The sequence below is a fragment of the Macrotis lagotis genome, chromosome 3 (assembly GCF_037893015.1).
Source record: "Macrotis lagotis isolate mMagLag1 chromosome 3, bilby.v1.9.chrom.fasta, whole genome shotgun sequence".
Classification (NCBI taxonomy): domain Eukaryota; kingdom Metazoa; phylum Chordata; class Mammalia; order Peramelemorphia; family Peramelidae; genus Macrotis; species Macrotis lagotis.
In genome coordinates this window covers 271633924-271657686 of record NC_133660.1, presented here as the reverse complement: position 1 = coordinate 271657686, position 23763 = coordinate 271633924, and the positions used below count along the sequence as shown (strand labels likewise).

Sequence of the window (23763 nt, the reverse complement as noted above, 5' to 3'; positions counted from 1 at the left end):
AAATCATGGAATTTTAGAGTTGAAGAGACTATAAGGAAACTGGTGTAGAGAAATGGAAGTACATGCTCTAGATAATCCTCCTAGCTGATTTTTCTGTTTAGTGATCTTACTGAAAGCATTACTGAGATAATGTAATTACTAATGGCAAGGACTTAAGAATTTTTTTTCTCTTTTAAAAGATATTAAAATAACTTCAAAGATCATACCAATGACTGGTTTCTGGGTGGAAGAATAAATTTAAGTCTAAAATATACATATATAAATGTTCATTTCTAACATTAACTTTTGAGACATAGTTCTGTATCTTGGTTATTTAACATATAAAGTAAAATTTAAAATATCAATATAAAAATATCCAAAATGTTAAATTCTCTTAAGATTCCTACCCTTTTTTATGTTATGGACTCCTTTGGCACTCTAGTGAGCTGGTAGACTTTTTGCTTTTGAATGCATAAAATAAAATACAAAGAAAAGCAATTCTATTGAAATGCAGTTATCAAAATGCTAAGAAACAAAAACCAAATCTATCATCGGATGGAAATTTTGTGCCTAAGATTCTACCTACAAACTTCCTATTTATCAGTTATGCTTGACTTAAGTTTATAAATAAATAGTAAATACTTTTTTCCATCGAGAGAGGCAACATGTCATATGGCTAGAGAGTCAACCAGGAAAAACCAAGTTCAAGTTGTGCCTCTGACAGACATAGGCTGTCTGGACAAGACAGGCCACCTCTCACTGCTCTAAGCAGAGAAAGTACCGATCTTTATGAGCACAGTCCCCCATCTGTGGGTGCATTATTCTTTATATAGTCTCCTCTATGTGTCCCGACCTAGAATTGAGTCATCTGTGCTTATTTTGGTAACATCACCAGGAGCTGGACACACTGTACAATGACCCCCACAGTGTGATGTCATTTTGGGCTTCTTCAAGTCTGAAGGGCCAGCATCTGGTTTCCTATATAAATCATTCAGAGATAGCAATGTAATAAGTTGTGAAGATGGTGTCGTCTTACCAAATGACTTCATAAAATTAGAAAGAATAGAACATTTAGAAGAAAACACAAGACAGGAAAACTTATCAACAGTGAGACCAGCATTAAGTATTTACTCCATCACCTATATGCCAGGAACTGTGGCAAAACCAAACAAGTCTCTGCTCTCTAGGAGCCCACAGTCTAAGGGGGGGGGGAGGGGGGCAACATGCAAACAACTCTGTATAAGCAAGATCTAGACAGAATAAATTGGAAATAATTAACTGAGCAGGCTTAGCATAGAGGTGATTTGGGACAGGACCATACAGAAGAAGTGAAATTTTAGCTGGGACTTGAAGGCCAGAAGGTGGAGATGAGGAGGGAGAGTATTCCAGACCCGGGAGACAGGCAGGAGGCCAGGGTCACTGGAGGTAAAACTATGTATGGGGAGGAAAGTGTAAGGAAATGGAAAGGTAGGAGCCAGGTTGTAAAGTTCTTAAAAGCCAAACCAAATTATATTTGATCCTGGAAGCAATAGGAACCCATTGGACTTATTGAAATGGGGGTGGAGGTGACAGAGACATGGTCAGACCTGCTCTTTTATCTGTAGGAAAAATAATTTGACAGTTTAGTGGAGAATGGACTTGGAGCCGTGAGAGAGTTGAGGCAGGGAGACCTACCGGCAGGTTTTATAATAATCTAGGCATGAGGTGGGAGGCATCTAGGTGTTGAAGTGGATAGAATGCCAGGCTTGAAGTCGGGGAGAGGCATCTTCACGAGTTCAAATTCAGCCTCAGACACTTCCTAGCTGGGTGACTCTGGACAAATCACTTAACTCTACCTGCCTCAGTTTCCTCAGTGTGGGCACAGACAAAATAGCAACAAAATTATTGTGTTGGGGGGGGAGAGAGGAAAGATAAGGATAACTGGAGGAATCAGGAAAGGCCTCTTGAAATCTAAAGGGGGAGGGAGAAGTCAGAGGGGTTAGTGGACACTGGCAGGTAGCTCTGACTTGACTTAACTCGGCAATTTAGTTGCGAATTTACTTTTGTGATTTGTAAAATGTAATTCATCGTCGTTTGTGAGAACCAAATGTTTAAATAAATATGTATATAAATATGTAAATAAAGCATTATAAATCCTAAGTGTTTATTAATGTCAAGTTTTAGTTATAGACTTGACTATGTCATTGGCTAACTAAAATGAGTTTCTCTGGGCTCCTTTTCTATAGATAATTTTTAGGGACCCTTAAAACTCTAAAATGTTAGAATTATGTGATAGTAACTAAAATCATGTTGTATCAGATTTCAAAGTGAAGAGAAGTGAGGACACTGTCTAAAATTCAGTCAAAATTTTCAGGAGTTTGGCAATAGAAGATAGAGAGGATCACCTTTAGCTTCTGCTTGGTTAGTTTATTTGATTTGAATTGGGACTTCTTTACCCTCCAATGGGAGGGAAAGTAGCAAGGCTTCATTGTAGAATAAGTTGAAACCAAACAAAACTCAAGTGAGCATATAAAGAAAGAATGTTGTGTCCTAATGTTGTAGACTGGCTTGGAGCTCTAAACTCAATGGACTTTTTCCATCTTTAATTTCAGCTAATTTATCTAGGCCAACACAGGGTTATTAGTCATTTCTTGTTCTTTGTCTTAGCCCGTTCTCATTGCATTCTGACAGGGTCCCTACTGTGTCACTGGGAAACTATTTAATAGATATTTAATTGGGTCTCTTCCTGTGGCCCAAAGTGCCGGTCGCCTGGCACCTCATCACTTACTTCCCAGGGGCCAGTATAGACCATCCTGCTTAGGGGACCTAGATCTGGCCGACCTTAATTTAAATGGTCATTCGGCCAGCTTACCCTGAGGTTTGAGGCCATTCTGAACCGAGCCAGCAAATCAGTGGAGGTCTCAGACCCTCAGCTGAAGCCTAGGAGCCTTATGCCTCCTCCTGGTCCTCAGTTTGGAGAAGCTTTGCCCAGAAAAATCTCTAATGGGGCCAGGAAGAGTGGGGCACGGTTGCAAGAAGGGAACAAAGCCCCCTGATCCTAGGCAGACTCGGGGTGCTGCTGTCCCGGGCCGCTGATCTGTGGGCTCAGTGACTTCTGAGAGGCGGGACCGGAGGCCCCGCAGCGCCTGGGCCAGGCTCCGCATCCGACAGCTTCGCTCGTTTCTGGCCGTGACATCAGGGGGCGATGCCATGGGGGGCTGTGCAGAGCCCCCAGCCTCACCTCCTCCGGCTGTAGACGCGTTGGGGGGGGCGGCTGGCCCACGGCCCCCTCCTCTGAAGGCGGGAGGCCTCCGCGGGTTGAGGGAGCCCCTCCCGCCCGGGCCGGAGCCGGCTCTTTGTTGCGGGCTGGCGCGGGGCGCCGGGCCTGGGCCCGGGAGCCCTGGGCCGCGGCGCCCTGGGCCGGGGCGCCCTGGGCCCGGGAGCCCTGGGCCGCGGCCTCCCCCGGGCCCCGCCCCCGCGGCCCCTTTAAGCGCCGGCTCGGAGCGCGGAGTGGGAGGGGGCGCGGCGGCTCGGAGCCCCGCCCTCGCAGGAGGCGTCTCCCAGCGGCCCGCAGCCCCCATGCCCGCCCGGGCTCCTGGCCGCCGCCGCCCCGCGGCCCCCGGAGGAGCCTGAGCGCCGCGGCCCATGGGCCCCCGGAACCCGGCGTTGGGCCCGCGAGCGGGGCGCCCCGGCCCGCCGAGGAGGAAGGCGGCCAAAGCGGTAAACAATGCCGGCTGCGAGCCGGAGCCTCCCGAGGGATGCGGCCGGGCCGGGCCGGGCCCGCGTTGCCGCCGCGGGGGGGGGGGGGGGGGCGCGGGGATGAGGCCCGGGATGAGTAAGCATTCGGGGCGCGGCGCCGGGCCCCGGGGGCCTCCCGAGTTGTGGCCGTGAGCGCGCCCCGGGATTCACGGAGGTAAACAGCCGGGGAGGCCGGGCGGCCCGGGGGTCGCCCATTCCGAGCCGGGCTTTGGGGGTGGCCAGAAGGGAACTTGTGGTCTCCTCTGCGGCAGCGCCTCCTTGGCAGGAAGCCGGCGGCGATCCGACCCAGATCTCCCCTGCCCGGGCCTGAGGAGCCTTTGTAGGTCAGGAGTTGGTGGCCCAAGGGCCGTCTGGCCACGGGGACTTACCTTCCAGACCCTGCACCGGGCCCCTGACTGGGCAGAAAGAAGCCCCCAGAGGGGCCGGGCACCCAGAGACCCAGGGGCAGGGGCTTGGCCTACTGAAGACCAGAGGATTGGATGGGGGGCTGCCATCAGAGGGTCAAAATACTTGAGGGCTACTTAAACGTTGTGGTGAAAATTGGGGCATTTGGAGTGGATTCTGTCTTTTTTGATATGATTTTGGACAAAGTTCTCTGTAATTAACTCATTAGTTAAACCCTTCCTTAGGAGGGCTTTGAGAATTGTATTTTGATTTTTTTTTTTAGATTTTTGAAGGCAATGGGGTTAAAGTAGCTTGCTCAAGGCCACAGGGCTAGGTAATCATTAAGGGTCTGAGGTTGTATTTGAACTCAGGTACTCCTGACTCCAGGGCTGGTGCTCTATCCACTGCACCACCTAGCCACCCCTTGTATTTTGATTCTTTTCAGAACATTTATGGAAACAACATAATAAAGACATTTAAGGTCTGTGTTTCAACACATTTATTTTAATATTGTTTTAACCTGTAGTGAAAGCTTCATCAAATAGGGCCTGAATTAGGTTAGGCAGAAGTTTACATTTGTTTAGTAAACCGGGCCTCTATAGTGCATAGTAGTGGTGGGCACTCTTCACTGCACCTTCAACCTGAGAGATAGCTCAGTGGGCCAGTGGGTAGAGCACTGAATCACTTGGCCTCTCTGTGAACCTGTTTTCTGAATTGTAAAATGGGGTGATGCCAATCCCTCCTTTATAGAGTTCAGAGGATCATGGGACCCAGCACCCAGTAGGACTGCTTATACAACATGTCTCCATCTCTCTATAGCCTGACTTCTTTCTCCAGCTCTGTTCCACAGTTCTCTCTGCCTGTTGGGCATCTCCTGTATCTCCCATGAAGGCCTCAAACTCAGCACATTCAAAACTTGACTGTTTTTGTCAGTGTTAAGTCTAGCTCAAACCCAGTCTTGGACTCCTCATCTTCACCAAACCATACTCCAAAGGAGTTTCCACTTGAGTCCCCAAATGTTTGTCCAACCCCTCCCAAAGCCCTCGGAGCCTCTTAAAGCAGAGCATTGTACTCTTGGACAGTTCTAATAATTAAAAAGCTTTTCAATCAGAAATTGGCCTCTTTGCAGCTTCAACCTGTAGCTCTTGGTTCTTCAGTCCCCCCCAATCAGGGCAATTGGGCTCCACATCTCCATCAAGCCTTTCAGATACTGGATGATAGCCCTGTGCCCTTTCCTTTTCTCAGCCTTGGACTCGGAGTCCTTCACCTTTCTGGTTACCCTTCCCTGACATGTGAACTTGTCAGTGTTACTCTTGACCAATTGTGCCCAGAAATCCAGCCCGTCACCAGGCTTGTAGTTGTAACTCTCAATGCCTCTTGGACCCATCTCTCTTCTGTTTTCACTGCTCCCATCCTACTTCTAGTCTGTATTACTTTTATTGAAGCCATGATGCACTTGTCTTCTCGTGACCATTCTTGTCTGGCATGAAAGGTTGTCCCAGTGGCTTCTCTGAGCTTTTGTCTTATCTTACTGCCTCATCTTCCTCTCCCTCCCGCCCCACGACCTCCAACTCAGGGGACCTTTTGCCTTCCCTTGTTGGGCCTTGGTCCTCCTGACCATATCCTTGTTGACTGGTAGTCCAGAAGCATGTGGGCAAGCCAGTGTGCTTAGAGCTGGCACTAGGAGGAAAGGCACAAAAGGTCAGTGTATTGGGGAGGACATACAAACAAGGTCTCTAAATGATAGACAGTAAGAGAGTAGGCCCTAGAATTGAAGGGACAGCATACAACCCAGTTCGTTTCCCCAGCTTTGCAACAGCCCTTTTATAAAATTGTTGTGTTCTTCCCTTGGCAGTCTGGGGCTGTCTTACTTGCTTCCGTTTTTATCCCTGGGCCTAGCCCAGTTCCTGTCACCTAATTGAGCTTTTGTAATGATCTGGCAGGTCAGTATCTACAGACCATTTAGACATTCAGAGCTCACTACACTATGTCCCTAGACTGTGTGCTTTGTCCCCCCCCCCCCAGCTTTATCTGATTCTCTCTATTCATAACTTACACTACAGTCAAACTGGACAATTAATTGTTCTTTTAAACAGTTCCTTAGATTTCCAGTTTCCTTAATTCTTCCTCCATACTACTTCCTATCCTAATCCCAGCTGGGCCTTTCAAAAGACCCAGCTCAGAAAGTTTTCTCTTTCATAAACCTTACTCTGACCTAGCTCACAGTAAGCTTTTCCTTCTGAATTTTTGTAGTCTTTGATGTACAATTCCTATGGCAAAAATCACCTGTTGCTTTAGATTATAGTTAAATCTAAGTTGGACAAATGTTTATTAAGCACCTTAATATGTGCTGATTGCTCTAAGTACAAAGATTCAACTGAGAACCCAGTCTGTCATTAGGGAGCTTACATTGTGTCTTCCCTATTGGGAAGGATACCTATCCACTGATAAGGAGGAGACCAAATAGGAAGTGATAGGGGATAAAGGCTAGATCTGGACAAAGTACCCAGGGAAAGTTGAAGGGAGAAAACCCTTTCAGCTCCAGAGTCAGGAGACATGTCTAGAGGTGACGGTTGGGGGGTGGGGAGGAACTTGGAAGAAAACATTCTGAAAGAGTTATTAAACAGGAATGTGGAATAAGACTGGAAAGAGTAGGTTGGAAACAGATTAAAGAAGCCCTCAAATGCCAGGCTAAAGGGTTTGTGTTTTATTCTAGAGTTACTAGGCAGCCATGGAAGATCTTATCTTCCCTGTGACTTTAGTTTTTTTTTTTCCTTTTTATGAGTTTATAAGCTCTTTGGCAGCAGGAGCTCTTAGCCTTCTTTGTATTTCTCCTCTGTTAGACACTAATAAATATTTGTTGAATGGATGAAAATTGGATTAAATTATTTCCCCAGCCCCTCAAGCACTCCCCTAAGCAACTTGTCATACTCCATTTCACACTATGATTATTACCTATTTGTGGTTGTAATGAAATGACACTGGAGTCAGTAGGCTTTTATTATGGACTTTATTATGAACTTCGTGGCCTTGGGCAAGTCCCTTGTCCTTTCTCAATCTGTTTCCTCATCTACAAACTAGGAATAAATGTCATCTGCCCAGCCTATCTTACAGGTTTGTTCAAATGAGATAATTGTAAATGCACTTTAGAAAGTATTGCTACAAATATAAGGTATTAATTACAAATCTTCCTTATCTCTCCACTAAAGATATCCTGAGGCCCCTTCCTGAGCAGCATTTTGTTCATCTAGTTTTAAATATATAATTGGAGGTAATGACTTTAATTTCTTTTAAAATATACATTTAAACTTGAACTTAGAATGACCTTCCATTAGTTGAAATCATTACCCCCAAGATAGAGAAGAACCAAAGGAAAGTTTCCTTTCTGTCATATGAGCCCTTCTGTGTAGCACTGACAGCGTGTTAGGGACAGGAGAATTGGTTAGGTTTGCGTGTGGAACGCTCATACTGATGAAGGCAGAGATCTCTTAAATTGGAGGCTACCGACTGTTGTGGTTTTTTTTTTGCTTTTAATCTTCTGGGTATTTTATCTCATCCATTTAAAAACATTTTGTGACAAATTTCACCAAATTGTCAGAGGAATTTCTGATAGAAAAGGATACAGATCTCTACTCTTTCCCACTTTTGTCTCCTCCCCGCACGCACGTGTAACTCATTGAATGTACCCAAAGTCCTTTTTTTTTAACCTTTCTCTGTGACTGACTCCTGGGGAAAGGTAATGGTTGCTTTATAGTTAACAGCGTTTACTTTAAGAATGTGTCGTTACAATTAGAACTTGGCTGTTCTAAATTACATTCTAGTGTTGTTGAAAAATTAGTAGTTTTTTAAGTAACTTCTAAAATATTTTCAAACTATTACTTTGGGGGAAGAGGAACTTTTCCCAAGGTCTTCAGACTTTAGTTATATGTCATGGGGTTGAAAGAGAGTCAAGTGCCTCATGAAATTGGGGTGACTTTATTTATAAGGTATGCTTTATTTAATTACCTTTAGTGCCATCTTTTCTGGAATTTTCTATGTGTTCTGAGACTGCTTTTTATATACCCTCTAACAGGAGGGAGAGGGCATTTTGAAATAATGTGTGCAGGGTTTGTTTATACCTATGACCCTGGGGATTCTTTTTTGTCTACTTTTATTGTGTTTTCTTCTTTCAGGATCTGATGTCCCAAGGCAAGGCCTTATCATGATAAAAAGGAATGAAAGTATCTACTGTCAGTTGCTAGGTTTTGACTCCAGACTATAATCCTGTTCATAAAAATCCAGGAATTTTTGACTCCAAGGCTTAATGAAAGTCTCATTCAAATGAACTGTGCTGAGTCTGGTAGTTTATGTATTTGAACAACTAACTTCTCTTGGAGAGGTGTGTGCATGTATAAATACGTGTATGGGTAGGTATAATCTATACAAACTAGCTTCTTTTAGATACTGAATTTGAATAGTATATTTATATTATATGCATATATTTATGTTTTATTTATATTGGTATTCTGAAAATCTTTTCATTTTACTCTGGTGTAATGATGCAATTGGGTAATCAGCATCATGGTTACTTTTTTTTTTTAATACTCTTTATAGAAGGGGTGATCCTAGCAAAGCAGATAGAGGACTGCAGAACTTTCAATTCTCAAATCTTACCCTTAACCTTGTCTGTATACCTGTGGGCTAGTCATTTTACCTCCTGTGAAATTTATCTTCTGTTTAATGGTTGACAACCCAGAAATAAAAAGAGAGGTCCTGCTATTAAATGGTTGTTATAAAATAAAACAAAAACCTCTCACCTTAATTGAACTTGATGCACTTTTATTTTAAAAGTTATTCTATTAGAACTTTTTTTTTCTTTTAAATTTTTCCAAGGAAATGGGGTTAAGTGGCTTGCCCAAGGCCACACAGCTAGGTAATTATTAAGTGTCTGAGGCTGGATTTGAACTCATGTACTCCTGACTTCAGGACTGGTGCTCTATCTACTGCGCCACCTAGGCCACCCCAAGACAGAACTTTTTAACTATACCCCTCATGCATCTCTCAATTGCCTTTTTGGCTATCTACAATTTAAAATCTACAATGAATATATTGTTTTATGATTGTGGGTCACTGACTATTGCTGAAATAATATTATAGTGTTAAAAAGCTATTTTAGGGAGCAGTTTGGAATCAAGAATCTCAAAAGTGCTGAAGTCCCAGCTCTTTTCCCAGCTGGAGTCCAAACTACTCTCTCCTTCCTTATTGCACTCCTAGTCTGGCTCACTGCTCCATCTTCAATATCTACCCAAGATAGAGGTAGTGGTAAATGTACAGCTCTTGGAAAAAAGGATATGATCTGGTTATATAGCAGATAAAGTCTCCACTAATTGTTTTAAAAACATAGCAGAAGGAAGTATGTTGGGTGGATCCTCTGTAGAGGATTTAGGGAAGGATCATAGATTTAGGGAGCAGCTCAGTGGCAAGATGAAAAGAGTGCTAACCCTGGAGTCAGGAAGACTCATCTACCTGAGTTCGAATCCAACCTCAGATTTTATTAGCTATGTGACCGTGGACAAGTCACTTCTAATCTATAAAATGGACTGGAGGGGAAAACAACAAACCCTTCCAGTGTCTTTGCCAAAAAAACTCAAATGGGCTCACAGCGAATTGGACACAACTAAAATAGCTTAAACCACAACTATAAAACAGATTTAGTTCTTCACTTTATAAAAATAAATTTTCTCAATAGATTTGGGATTATCATCACTGTTATATTTCTCTCGTGTTTCAAGAGTGCAGAAGTTTGAGGAAAAGAGCTGGGTTTGGGGGCAGCTAGGTGGTGCAGTAGATAAAGCACCGGCCCTGAAGTCAGGAGTACCTGGGTTCAAATCCAGCCTCAGACACTTAATAATTACCTAGCTGTGTGGCCTTGGGCAAGCCACTTGACCCCATTTGCCTTGCAAAAACTAAAAACAAAAAAAAACTGGGTTTGAATCTTGCCTCTAACACTTAATATCAGTGCCACCATGGGCAAGTCCCTTTTTCTCTGAGCATCTATATCTTCATCTGTGAAAAGAGGGCATTTGCAAATGATGAGGTGATTTGCAAATGTCTCTTTTAGACTCCTAAAATGAGATCTCCTGGAATAAGATCATATAATTTTCAGATCATAACCAATCATTTGTGCCCTAACATATTCCTAATATTTCCATACCTTAAATTCTCTCTGGAAGAAGGGAATATAAGACTTAGGAAAGAATTTATTGGGTTAACCAGTCAATTTGGCTTTGATAAACTATAATACATTTAGCAGGCTTTACTAGATAATAATAAAGTCCCAAGCAACTTAACTTACCCAAGTTACAGGCTGTAACTGATTTTATAGTGGCTTAGAATTCTGCAGTCAAGTGATTGTTTTTGTTGTTGTTTTGTTTAAACTTGAAACAAGAATAGGATGGGATGAATAATAGGTTGTTCAACATTCTAAAACACCACAGGTAGGGGCACTCATTCATGTTTAAAGGAAATAAAATAATCAGAAGAAAGTATTTCACCTAGAAAAATATACACTTAAATAACCTGGTGCTCCCAGGCTACAGCCTGAAAAAATAAGTTTGAGAAAAGTTTAGGTAAATTCATGACTATTAGATCACGAGTGAAAGAATGAAAAATCATTTATTAAGCAATTATCATGTGCCTCACCTGGAGTTACAAATGGTAAAATGTAGACAGCCCTTGTTCTCAAGTTGCTCATAGTCTAATTCGAGAAAACAAAAATTAAAAATAAGTTCAGCTATAGAATATATATGGAAAGTATTGGGAGCCTGACAAGGAAGCCTTAGTTAAATCAAAGTTCTGGGAGAACACAGGGCATATAGAAGCAGGACCAATAGTTAGGCTTGGTAGCCTTCCTTGTTCAAAGCAGTAGATTTGTTGACTCCCATTGAAGGTGTCTAATTTGTGACCATGAAAAGTGGGCCAGTTGAACATCAAATTTATAGTCTCACTAAGTCCCTTTACCAGAAGTGCTTCTCTGCTCTGTTTTCCTACAGTAAACAAAAGAAGATGAATCTTTAGTCCTACAATCACCACCTGAGGATGCTTTGTTCTTTTCTTTGATCGTTTCTCAACTTGTTGTGGAGAGGGACTTTTACATTTTTTTTTTCCGTTATACTCCTAAGCCTAGCTTTTATAATACATTAGCACCATGCTTTGGACAATATAGATATTTAATATTTGTTTACTGGAATATTGATGGTAGAATTAATTTATTTCCTTACTTTCTTTTTTAAATTGGGCATGCTAACTGCTTGATTTGAAAACAATTTGCAAAATAAGTATTTTAACTTAGGATCCTCTTCTCTTCTTCTCTTCATACTCTTCTCTCTTCATACTCTTTTGGTGATGTCATCATCAGTTCCCATGAGTTCCATTATCTCTGCACAAATGACTTCAGGTCTATTGAGCTAACCCTAGTCTCTCCTGAACTCCAAGCTTATATTGCTATCTGCCCATTGGACATATTAAGTTAGATGTCCCATAGGGATCTCAAAATTCATTGTGTCTAAAATAGAACTCATCTCTTTCTTGCAAAATCCAACCTCTTCCAAACTTGTCTTTTTCTGTCAAGGGAGCACCATTATCCTTCTAGGTTCCTAGCACTGCAGTCTTGGAGTCATCTTTGAGACCTTGTTCTTCCTGCTGGGGAGGCCCAGAAAGATAGGTTGGATACAGTTGTTGAAGTTAATGTTGATTTGTGGCAGGGATATCACAGGGAGGAGGCTGGGTGGGGCCCTGAGCAAGTATAATGCCTGGGAGAGTAGAGACCTAGCTGAGGGAGGAGACCTGCTGTACAGGTGGAATCACAAGATTCTGTTTTATACTCTTTCCTTCAGCAAGTCAGACTGACCTTGCTCTTCTTCACACCAGGGACGAGGCTGCCCCTGCTCCTAGAACACACTTCCCCTCTGGGCCACTTGGAATCTCTGACCTCCCCCGCCCCCCACAAAGCTCTACTCAGGTGTCCCTGCCTTCCTGGGCCTGTGCTCCACTCTCCCAGATACGAGTAGGACTTTTGTCTGAAATTGCCTTGTGCTTTCCCTTGAAATACATTTTATATTTAGAAGAGAGAATTGATGCTCTTTGAGGTCTAGGACTATTTTTTTTTAATCTTAGTAATAAGTGCTTAATAAATGGCAGTTGATTTTCAGGTTACTTATATGGAAAAGTAATTACAGAAATTTCATGATTTGAAAATGTTGGATTTTGTCTGGTTGTCCATAAACCAGAACTTGATGGACTGTGAGGTCTTTCACAGATTTCAGTGTCTGCTCTTCATCGTGCTCTGTGCTAAGCCTGGAGATACAAAACCAAAAGGAGCTTACAAGTTTAGGAGTGGAGTTGGTCCATATTTTTTAGGTAGGTATAGACAAATTAGATTGGAAGTGATTTTTTGAGTGCAAGGCACTCAGTGCATCAGGAAAGGCCTGTATTTGATCTCTTTTACTGATGATGATCATGATCTTGGACAGACTTGGAGAGCTAATAGAGGACAGAAGGGTCTGGTGCGCCAGGTCCATGCAGTCACAAAGAGTCAGACGTGACTGAACAACAACCACATTGAGTTCCTTTCAGCAGAGATTTTAGGCTCCATTTCAGAAAGCTATAAATTATAAATCCATGCACTCTCTTATATAATGACTTAAAAGTATTTCTTCCTTTCACATTAGATCTTGTTTGTCCATCTTCTTTTACAGTCACCAATAGAATGAAGTGAGTGTTTGATCATAAGTTATATTCTTGACTCTTTGTGCATCTATAGTGCAATAATGTTCTCATAGAAAAAATGTTTTTTTAAGAAATTGCCTAATTGTTCAAGTTAACAGGTGTCTATTTTTACCTGACCAGGAATTCTTCTTCATTCTAACAAGAAACTGGATCCACAATGGGGGACGACAGTGAGTGGATGAAGCTATCTGTTGATCAGAAATGTGAACACAAGGTGAGATTCTTTCCCCCCCCCTGTATTTTCTGTCATTGGTTACCAGAAGTTCATGGTGTAGGGTCTGGAAATAGTTCATGTTGTTGGCATACCTCTAAAATTCTATACTTTTTTTTTTTGTTTGGTTTGTTTGGGGGTTTTGCAAGGCAGTGGGGTTAAGTGACTTGCCCAAGCTCATACAGCTAGGTAATAATATAGGGTCTGAGGCTGGATTTGAATTCAGGTCCTCCTGACTCTAGAGTCAGTGCTCTATCCCCTGTACCACCTAGCTGCCCCCCAAATACTTCTGAAACCTTGATGACCTACCCAGACATGTAAACAATCTGTGGGTGGCCATACTCTGATTGTGGTAACCTGTCTGGAGAAGAGATGTTGGGGTACACTCCCCCCCTTTGTAGAGAGGTGGGGAACAGAGATGTGCTTGTCTGCATGTTAGGAGGACTACAGAGAGCAAGAGAGTGACAGATATCTGCTTTAAGAATTATGTAGCCTTGAACTTTGAGAAGAAGCTTCTCTGGACACAAGGTGGGAAGTTGGGGGGGGGGCTCTTGGGATTTTTCGAATTTTACTTTAAGTATGGTTTAGAAGTGAAATCACTGTCAAGTTATACTTAGAAAATGTCAAGTCTTTGAATTTGGTAAGATTTACTAAGGGTTTCAGGGAGATGGCAGGTGGATTCAGAAAACTTGGGGTTTACAATTTCCTTCTGACACTTTGGCAAGTTACCTAAAAGACACAGTGCCCCCCATCCTGCTCTTGGGGAGTTTCACTAGAGGGAGTTTCTATGCAGGGATTTAATAGTCTTTTTTTTTTTTTAATTTAAGGCAATGGGGTTAAGTGACTTGCCCAAGATCACATAACTAGGCAATTATTAAGTGTCTGAGGCTGGATTTGAACTCAGGTCCTCCTGACTCCACGGTTGGTGTCCTATCCACTGCACCACCTAGCTGCCCCTTATGCAGGGATTTAAAAAAAAAATTTATTCTGGAATTGTGCACTAGTCCTGTTCTTGAGTATCTAAATAAAATGGTTTTTTGTCCTTCATTCTTGAAGAAGACCATGATATCAGGGAGGTGATGCCATGACAAGCACATGAATTGGATTTGAGTGAGGGGATGCTGGGCTAAGTCACCAGCCTCACTTTCTCCTTCGGAGTCATCTGAGTCAGAGTCAAACTGATATGAATCAGGATGACTGGAGATGACCCTGGATCAGAGACAATCAGGATGAAGTCATTTGCCCAAAGTAACACCTAGCCGTCCCCGAATTTGGTTATTTTAAAGCAAAAGAACTTCTTTTATGGCTATATTCATCTTTCAACTCAAGAACATGCCAATTTTGCTTTCTTAATTTACACAAACCCAGTTAAACTTTACAAGAATATTACTAAAACCTTGCCTGTCTCTAGTTTCTTCAGACTACATTTAATTTCTCTAACTCTTAAGACATTGAGAGGCAATATAAAGTTTACTTTTTTATTTAAATCAATATTTTAAGTACTTTTATCAAACATGTCTCTCATTTCTTTCTAATCTCATAAATATTGAATAAAAGGGCAAAAATTATAGGACTTATGAAACTTGTTTTGATCTAAAATTTGGGAGAACTAATTTTTCTTCTTCTAACATTATTATGCTTAACTTTATGAGACTTCTTTCCAAGTTGATTAGTCTGGTTACTGTTGAGTTTTTAGAATCACAGACTCCTCTGTAATAAAGATCATTTTAGTCCAACCTGTGTCTGAACAGATTCTATTTCAGACAAGTAGGCACTTTGCCTTTTTGGGGAGACCTCTAGAAAAGGTGCACTCATTGCTTCCTGTAGTAGTGTGGCATGAATTGTTAGGAAGTTTCCCTTATAGCCATTAATGCATATCAATTAGTGCTAATAATTGTACCTTGCTTCATTATTTAGGAAAAAAATTTTACACTTAGTTTTTTGGTTTATAAAAGTAATCTAAGCCCTTTTGTATATCTGAAATAAAATTCTAGGGACCAGGTTGTTATCTAGTCAGTTTCCAGTGCAGAAAATGTTCAACTAGGAAATTCATCTAACACCCTATTTGTCTACTGTGCGGGATAACTGGGGTATTAGCATCTTTGGTGTGGCTTGATCTGATTTGCAGATTTTATTTTGATTTTTAAGTTGTAAAAATTGTTGGCATACAAGAACTTTTAATTATAAAGATTACTGTGTATTCCAAAGAGTGATGAACTTTTTTTCCTTTGAAGGGTTTGACTGGAGAGCCATTCTGGATGGCTTTTGGTATACTACTACAGGTTCTTGAGGGAGCACTGAACTTAAGGAACCTGCATTAGAATTCTGTATCTTGCCCCCCAGCTTAAAGTATGACCTAGAGTAAGCCACTTATCCCCACTCATTGTATCTCAGTGGCCTCAACTATAAAATGAGATGATCTCTGAGGTCATCCTCAGTCCTGGGATTCTATGAATTCTTGGGGCAGGTCATATGACCATTGCTACTACAGTAGGTACTGAGGTTATTGTTCCAGTTTTATTCACCTGCTTTAAAAAAAATTTTCTGTAATTTATTGCCCTCCCTCCTCTATTCTTTGTTTATTGTGTATGTTTTACACATGGCTCATTTAAAGAATGGAAATGTTCACTACAACTTGAGTATATATATTACAGGTCTAGAACATCAAGGGAAGTGAATTTGTATTGATCCTTATTTTAGTCTTACAGTTTTGGCTTATTCTTTGACTTATTCTTTATGAGGTGTAAATAAGAGGTAACAGAGCATAGTGGTCAGAAGGAGAGACACCTGTGATAGACACACACACACACACACACTCTCTCTCTCTCTCTCTCTCTCTCTCTCTCACACACACACACACACACACACACACCCTCATCACACCCTCATCCTTCTTTGTACTCTAGACCACTCTCTAAGACTGTCCTGACATGCCTCAATAAAGGGGGGTTGTGTGCACCTGAGAGTTCTCTGGACCAGTAAATTCACAGGTCTAGTCCCTGGCCTTTCTGGTTTAAGATAGAATTTCTTTTCCCTTTTTTTAGAATGAATAACATACACATTTTAAAGCTATTTCTCCCATTTTGAGATAACATGATGATATTGTAATTGCTTCTCTCTTCAGTGAAAGTCTTACTGTTCAGGAAACACACTTAATTCTTTCCCCTGCCTATCTGAATTGAGGGGCAAGAAGTCTATTCTTTTTTTTCACCATTCTTATATTCCCCAGGATCCCTTGTACACAATAGGGATTCAATAATTAGCTGTTGACTAAATGGCAAATCACTGGCAATTCTCTAAATAACTTGAAACTTATTGACTACAGTCAGCAAATTTCTGATTAAAAATTAAAATGTGGGATGATGTGAACTGCTTGGCAGTTGTTCAGAAAGGTTTTTAGAACAACTTTCTACAGCAGGCAGCCTTAGCAACATGATTTCTTAGCACTCACAGCATGATTATTATCAAGAGAAGACATGGTCAAAAGCATGTAAGCTTAAGGTCAGGGTTCAGTCATCCTGGCCAGCATCTTGAGATTGTTTCAAGTTTGTTTTCTCCCTGTCACATTCATAGTAACAAATTTGAATGTGGAAGAACTTTTGCAAATGACTTAGTATTCCTTCTTTTATATCTCCGTCTTAATTTACGACATTCCCTTTTGTATGTAGAATAGAATATATTGTAGTCACATTTTATTCACAAAAACAGTTTACAGTAAGCAAGAAAACAGTATTATTAAATAAACTTTCTTGAAATGTGTATATCTATAAATAAAATTTATTTTCTAGTTATGGAAAGCAAGGTTAAGTGGATATGAAGAAGCCTTGAAGATTTTTCAGAAAATAAAGGATGAAAAGAGTCCTGAATGGTCCAAATACTTAGGATTGATCAAAAAGTTTGTGACCGATTCCAATGCGGTGGTTCAACTCAAGGGATTAGAAGCTGCACTTGTCTATGTCGAAAATGCTCACGTGGCTGGAAAGTAAGTAGGTTTTTTCCATTTACTCTGGATCTGGATGGCTTCTTTTTATTGTCCCAAAGTTCTCAGGACAGTTTTAAACTAATCAGCCTGCCCAGAGGTCTTTGAATCAGTTTATATGTAGTCCTTGGTTATTAATATTTGAGATATTTAACTGCAATTTTCAATTTCTTAAAATTAGAAATACCAGAGTGATTGACAGTAATTACATGTGGTTTGATTGATAAAAACTAGACCAGGTTTTATTCAAAGTTAACTTATAGTTCACAAATAGAAAATATACTTGGAGCAAACAAGGAAATATGACAAAGTTTGGGACTTATTTGAATTCATTCTGAAAGTAAGCAGGTAAATGTATTCCTTTGGATTTTTGCATCTTCTTGAAGACTTCTGTAAGCTAAAATATATCTTTATTTTTAATTATGCATTTCAGGACCACAGGAGAAGTTGTGTCAGGGGTTGTAAGTAAAGTGTTCAACCAGCCAAAAGCCAAAGCAAAGGAGCTTGGCACAGAGATCTGTCTGATGTACATAGAGATTGAAAAGGGGGAAGCTGTGCAAGAAGAGCTTCTGAAGGGCTTGGATAGTAAGAACCCCAAAATCACAGTTGCCTGTATAGAGACACTGAGGAAAGCTCTCAGGTGAGTCAGGAGGAGGGCCTTGGGGGACCCTTGTCAGTATGAGTTGTGATGAGGAGCCACTCTCTGGTTAAAGTAATCTGTCATGAAGCTTTATACAGAAGTGGAAATCACTGGGACTTAGTGTGCCCAGACCAGTATGGAATTCAAGAAACCCAGTATCTCTCAGTGCTGTGAGGAGGTCTTCAAAGCTCTGTGTAATGAATGCTCAATTGCTAGCTTGATCAAATCCCTTCCTGATTAAATTAGAAGAGGTTATGCTGACCTCAATTTAAAATTGCCCTTATTTTTGTGTGGGGGGGAAGAGATTAGCTTGCTTAAATAAAGCCCACCTCTCTCCTGTCAGCAGTTGGAGATTTCAGTGGGTTGAAGTGTTTTCTGAAAGCACTGTAACTGGACTGAAAGGAGGCTTCTGGCCTAGGGTTGGGCCCTTTTGCTACAATAACTTATTCAGTGACATCCAAAAACAAATACTGGACATACAGGGTGTCAAACTCCATGAGACTTAGAAAAGCCTCAATTGAACATTTCCCAGATTCATTTGTATCTGATTTGGGCCCCACACTCTGGGAATCGGATTACTCTGCTGTTCAGTTTTCATAGAGTATACCAACTGCAAAGCAGAAGACAAGTTAGGCTGATTTGCACTGGGTTATTCAACCCCCAGAATTTCTTGCAGGGTTTAAGTGAAGTCTCCTCTGAAGGGAATTTTTTGGGGGAACAAGCAGCTGTAATGTGCTGTGGGACTGTGACTTAGACAAACCATAGACCCTCTAATCTGATACCATGTCCCCATTGCTTTCCATATCAGAGGAACTGGAGGAGATATTCACATAGCAGTGATCCTTAATTATTTTAAAGATTATTGGCCTCTGGGTATTTGTACTATGAGAAAATATTCCAATTCAGATTCCATAAGATCCTAGCCAATTATTTACCTTTTAAGGGAATGATTAAACCTTTCTTCCAGCTCACTTTGGTTAGTTATTTGGTCTGTGTTCATACTGGTAGAATTCTTAATGTGAGTATGCACATGTGTTATGCATGTCTGCATGTATGTGTACACATACACATACGTGTAGTATGATGTAATCTTCTAGATTTGGGGTTTTTTCCTTCCACATTTTACATAAATAGTATTTAGTGAAAAAATAATTGAGTTTCTTTTAAAATGAGTTTTAGATTTTTAAAACAACCTATAGAATCTACTGTAGTAGTAGTAGTAGTAGTAGTAGTAGTAGTAGTAGGTGTCTGAGGTGGGATTTGAACTCAGGTCCTCCTGACTCCAGAGCTGGTGCTCTATTCACTGTTCCACCTAACTGCCCCTGTTGCCTGTCACATTTTACAGGGTTATGGGCACTGCTTAGAGGCAGAGGGTCTCAATTCCTATTCTGAGCCCCATCCTTTTGTGTCTGCTGCTGGGGTTTGACTGGGGGATGAGTAAAACAGCTATGTATCATTCATGGTGTTCCTGAGAAGTAGGGCTTCACTTTAGAGTGACATAAAACTTTCAGATAGACCTGAGAACCAGCCTTCTCTTGAGTATCTCTTAGGGCAAGTCCAGCTCTTGAAGGGCACATTTCTCCATGGTTATGGTAGACAGCACTCTTATTCTGTTTTAACCTCTTAGTTGATACTGAATCCCAAAGTGTCTCTACTCTTATTGCTTGAACTAAGTCCCCGTATCTTTACAAGACCAGTGTCTTCTAGTTGCTTGTTCATAAACGCTGAACCTTCCATTTTTCTGTGTTAATTCTTGAGTCTTGCTTCTCTCTCCACATTGGTCAGATATGTGAAATGGATGGGAAAATAAGCTCTTGTTAAGAGCAGCTGAAGATGTTTGGGAAGATGTTGTGGCTGGAAAGCTCATGCTGCCCAGATTCTGGAGCAGGATCAGCAGCCCTTATACTCAGGTGGTCCTCATTATCCCTGTGACCCAGGGGGAGAAGAATCTGTATACCTTATATCCTAGCTGACGAATGTCAAAACAGTTATTTCTCTCATTTTTTATATATATATACAAGTTCCATGGCATGATTAGACATACGGCCTTATGCTTTCTCAGTGATTTTAACCAGAAGACCTTGGAATATTTGTGTGTGTGGGTGTGTTTAATTTTTTTAATTAAAAAAACAAACTTTATTTTACATTTTTTTCTATCAAGGCAGAACAGAACACAAAACAGCACACTATTTTTGAGAATGCTGAGTAATAGTGGCTAAGTAATAGATGAACTCTACCCTGTTCTGTCTTTCTCTGGGCCTTGCCTCCTTCCTCTTGCAGATGCTCTACCAAGTCCTAACTTCGGATTAATTCCATCTCCTATCCCTTCTTTTCCTGTGGAGAGAGTTGCACAAGCATTCTAACCATATCTACCATGAATTCATGCCAACTCAGCTGGGCCCTCGCCATCAAGACAGTCCTTTAATTCCTTCTGAATTGATTCGCTATCCTACTCCCTCCAGAGGCTGTTTCAGACCTTCTCGTCTTTCTTCAAGTCCCTGACTTCCCCCTCTCAACAAAGGACTTTGCTTCATACTTATCTGAAAAGATAAAGGCCATTCTCCTTTAAACTCCTCTTTTTTTCTTCTGCACATTTCATAACCTCTTGACAGCAACCCACATTCTCTCCTTTATTCCAGTTTCTACTAGAGAGTTGGCCTTAGCCCCAGCCAGTGCCAACCCTTCTACCTGTACCCTTGATCCTGTCCTTTCCCGTCTTTTTTAAGTAGATTTCTCCCACCATCATCATCCTCTCTCTGTTCTCTTCAGTCTTTCCCCATGTGCCACCTTCCTCCCTGCTGTCTACAGGTATACCCAAGTCTTGCCTATCTTTTGAAAAAAAATTAAAAAGGCAAAACAAAAGCAAAAATTCTTCACTTCACCATTCTTTCTCTCCCCTCAAGTTATATCATCTAGTATCTCTTCTTTGAAGAAAAAACTTGCCTCTTCTTCTCTCTCACTCATTTCTCGTATGTTTAATTATACTTGATTTCTTTTGTAATCCTGTATTTTTTATTTTGTACATTTAGCATGAGAAGGAGACCTACAGGTTTCACCAGACTAGTATATGACACAAGAAAAGTTAAGAAAGCCCAGAGCTGGTAGATGTCAGCCTTATCTTAATTGTATTATTTTTAATAGTCATTGCTGGGTAAGTCACAGCATCCGCAGCAATATTTTAAGGACTTATTGACTTTGGGGTGGGGAGAACAGGTTGTGAAGGACGGATGTGAGAAAAACAGTCTAGGAACCTTAGAGACCATCTTGTCCTCTTCACTCTTTTACAGATGAGTTTGAATTTCAGAGGCCAGATTTAACCTTGTGTCCTGTGACTCTCAGGTTTTCATTCTCTCTTACTGAGTACCTGGTTCTTACTTTGAGGGCACTGTCCTAAGAGTCTTCTCTCTTTTTTTCAATTACATGTAAAGATTGTAAGATTTTAAGCTCCACATTGGTTTCCCTCCCTCCCTTCCCTCCTTCCTTCCATGACAATGAGTGATCTGATAGATGTTATACATGTAGAATCCTGTTAAACGTATTTCCATATTAGTCATGTAGTAAAAGGAGAATCTGAACAAAAAGAAAAGAAATATGAGAAAGAAAAAAATCCAACGAATTTTAAAAAGTGAAAATCATATACTTTGGTCTGCATTCTGACTCCATAGCTCTTCCTCTGAATGTGGATAGAATTTCCATCCCAAGTGCTTTAGAATTGTCTTTGATCACTGTTTTGCTAAGAGCTAAGTGTGTCCTGATTGATCATCATGCAGTGTTGCTGTTAAGGTGTATAGTCATCTCCTGGTTTTGCTGACTACATTCAGCATCAGTTCATGTAAGTTTTTCTGAAATCTGTCTACTCAAGATTTTTTTTTTATATGTACTTTTTTTCCAGTTACATGAAAAGCTAGTTTTCAACAGTCATCCTTTTGCAAGCTTCTAGGCTCCACATTTTTCTACCACCTTCTCTTCCTTCCCCACCCCACCCCCATGGTAGCAAATATATAGGTTGTACATGATCTTTTTTGATCATGAGAGAGAAAGAAACAACATAGAGTATATGCTCTGCATTCAGACTTAGAACTTTTCCTCTGGGTGTGAATGGCATTGTCCATAACAGATCTCTCAGGATTGTCCATGATTGCTGACCTGCTTAGAGGAGCTGAGTCCATCATAGTTACTTATCTCACAGTGTTGCTGCTAATATGTATAACGTTCCCCTCATTTCACTCAGCATCAGTTTTATGTGAGCCTTTCTAGGCTTTCCCAAAGTTCATCTGCTTATTATTTCTTACAAAACAAAAATATTCCATAGCATTTATATATCATAACTTATTCAGCTATTCCCAAACTGATGGGCATTACCTCAATTTCCAGTTATATTGCTTTAAATATTTTTGTGCATCCAGGTCATTTCCCTTTCTTTATGATCTCTTTGGTATAAGACCTAGTAGTGGTGTTGCTAGGTCAAAGGGCATGCACATTTTAATGCCCTTTGGACATAGTACCTAGAAATCTTCTGTAGTATTAATGTCTCTAGCCCAAATCAACTCCTTTTTTTTGTTTAAGTGAAACAGTTCATGGGTCATTTTGGGTAGTCTCAGCTATGTATTTTTTTTAACTTATTTAAGGTAATATTAAGTGACTTGCCTAAGGTCACACAGCTAGGCAATTATTAAATGTCTGAGGCCGTATTTGAACTTGGGTCCTCCTGACTTCAGGACTGGTGTTCTATCTACCACCCAGCTGCCCTCCCAAATCAACTCTTTACAAAAATGTTGTAAAAAGCCACAGATAACCTGTTAAAAGTTAATTATTATAAGGGGCAGCTAGGTGGTGCAGTGGATAGAGCACCAGCCCTAGAGTCGGGAGTACCTGAGTTCAAATCTGGCCTCAGACACTTAACCTAGCTGTGTGGCCTTGGGCAAACTACTTAACCCCATTGCCTTGCAAAAAACGTAAAAATAAAAAAAGTTAATTATTATAATGACCTTGGAAGATTTTTTAAAAAGTGAAATAGAACATATTTTGGAGCGTGTGTGTGTGTGTCCTCCCCCCATCTCCCAAATTTGAATTGAAATGAAGTTTAAAAAAAATCAAGAGTAGGTTACAGACCTGCGGGCTCAAAGTTAGTACAGAAGATTTACATAATTCAGAACTATATAGTGATTGTTACAAAAACATCTTGCCCTTCCACCAGAGATATAAATTATGTGGACTATTAGCTTCATTGTGGTGATAGTTGTAGCAGGAAGGAGTGTAGTAGGCAGTAGAGAACAGTATCCTTGGAAACTTGCCTTTTGAATGTTGGTAAAGCTGGTTCTGAATACCTGTTTTCTCCTTTGCCCCTTTGTCTTCCAAGTCTATCTCTTAATTGTATATATTAATCAGCAAGCATTTATTAAGCACTTATGGGCCAAGTTCTAAATATAAAAACAAAAATGAAATAGTTCCTGTTTTCAAGGGATTTATATTCAAGAACCATGTACATTTATGCATGTGCATAAAAAATGCAAAGTATTTAGGGAAAAGAGAGCACCAGGATTATGTGTAGATGGATAAAAGTTTAAACTGATAACAAACCCATTTCAATGTTTTTCAAACTTTTACTTCTAGTGAATTTGGTTCAAAAATTATCTTACTTAAGCCAATTATCAAAGTGTTGCCAAAACTCTTTGAGTCGAGAGAGAAGGCTATTCGAGATGAGGCCAAATTAATTGCTGTGGAGATTTACAGATGGATTCGAGATGCTCTGAAAGCTCCGCTACAAAATATAAACTCTGTCCAGGTGAGGCCCTACCACTTCTTTTTGTCATTGACCATATTGACGTACCATAGGGATCCTCCAATACGGAAGAGAGAGCTAGCTCATGAACACGTACCTCCAAAATTCATTCTCACAATTTGTTTGTCTTTGTGATATCCTCAGAGCATCCTTAATTCTTTTCCTCTGCTGGTGCTCAGTTTACTACCCACTCTGGTAACTAATGGGACAGAACATCCCTATATGTCTGTTGATGAAAGACAGATGCTTAAGTATATCATGGGAGGCTTTTATTGTGTGGAGTT

At 40.8% G+C, this 23763-nt stretch overlaps 1 protein-coding gene across 5 annotated transcripts in view; it reads left to right on the top strand.

Moving 5' to 3' along the window:
- Nucleotides 1-23763, top strand: part of CKAP5 (cytoskeleton associated protein 5) — an 86360-nt gene that overhangs the window by 7272 nt on the left and 55325 nt on the right. For 2 of the 5 annotated variants that reach the window (XM_074230569.1, XM_074230565.1), the window contains exons 2-6: nt 8274-8507; nt 12988-13081; nt 16867-17060; nt 17491-17697; nt 23311-23482. In XM_074230569.1, the coding sequence (XP_074086670.1) occupies nt 13025-13081; nt 16867-17060; nt 17491-17697; nt 23311-23482 (630 nt within the window). In that variant the 5' untranslated portion in view covers nt 8274-8507; nt 12988-13024. Of the gene's footprint in view, nt 1-3560; nt 3679-4066; nt 7373-8273; nt 8508-12987; nt 13082-16866; nt 17061-17490; nt 17698-23310; nt 23483-23763 lie in introns of those variants that run through there. The other 3 variants (XM_074230567.1, XM_074230568.1, XM_074230566.1) reach the window with 3 other exon arrangements.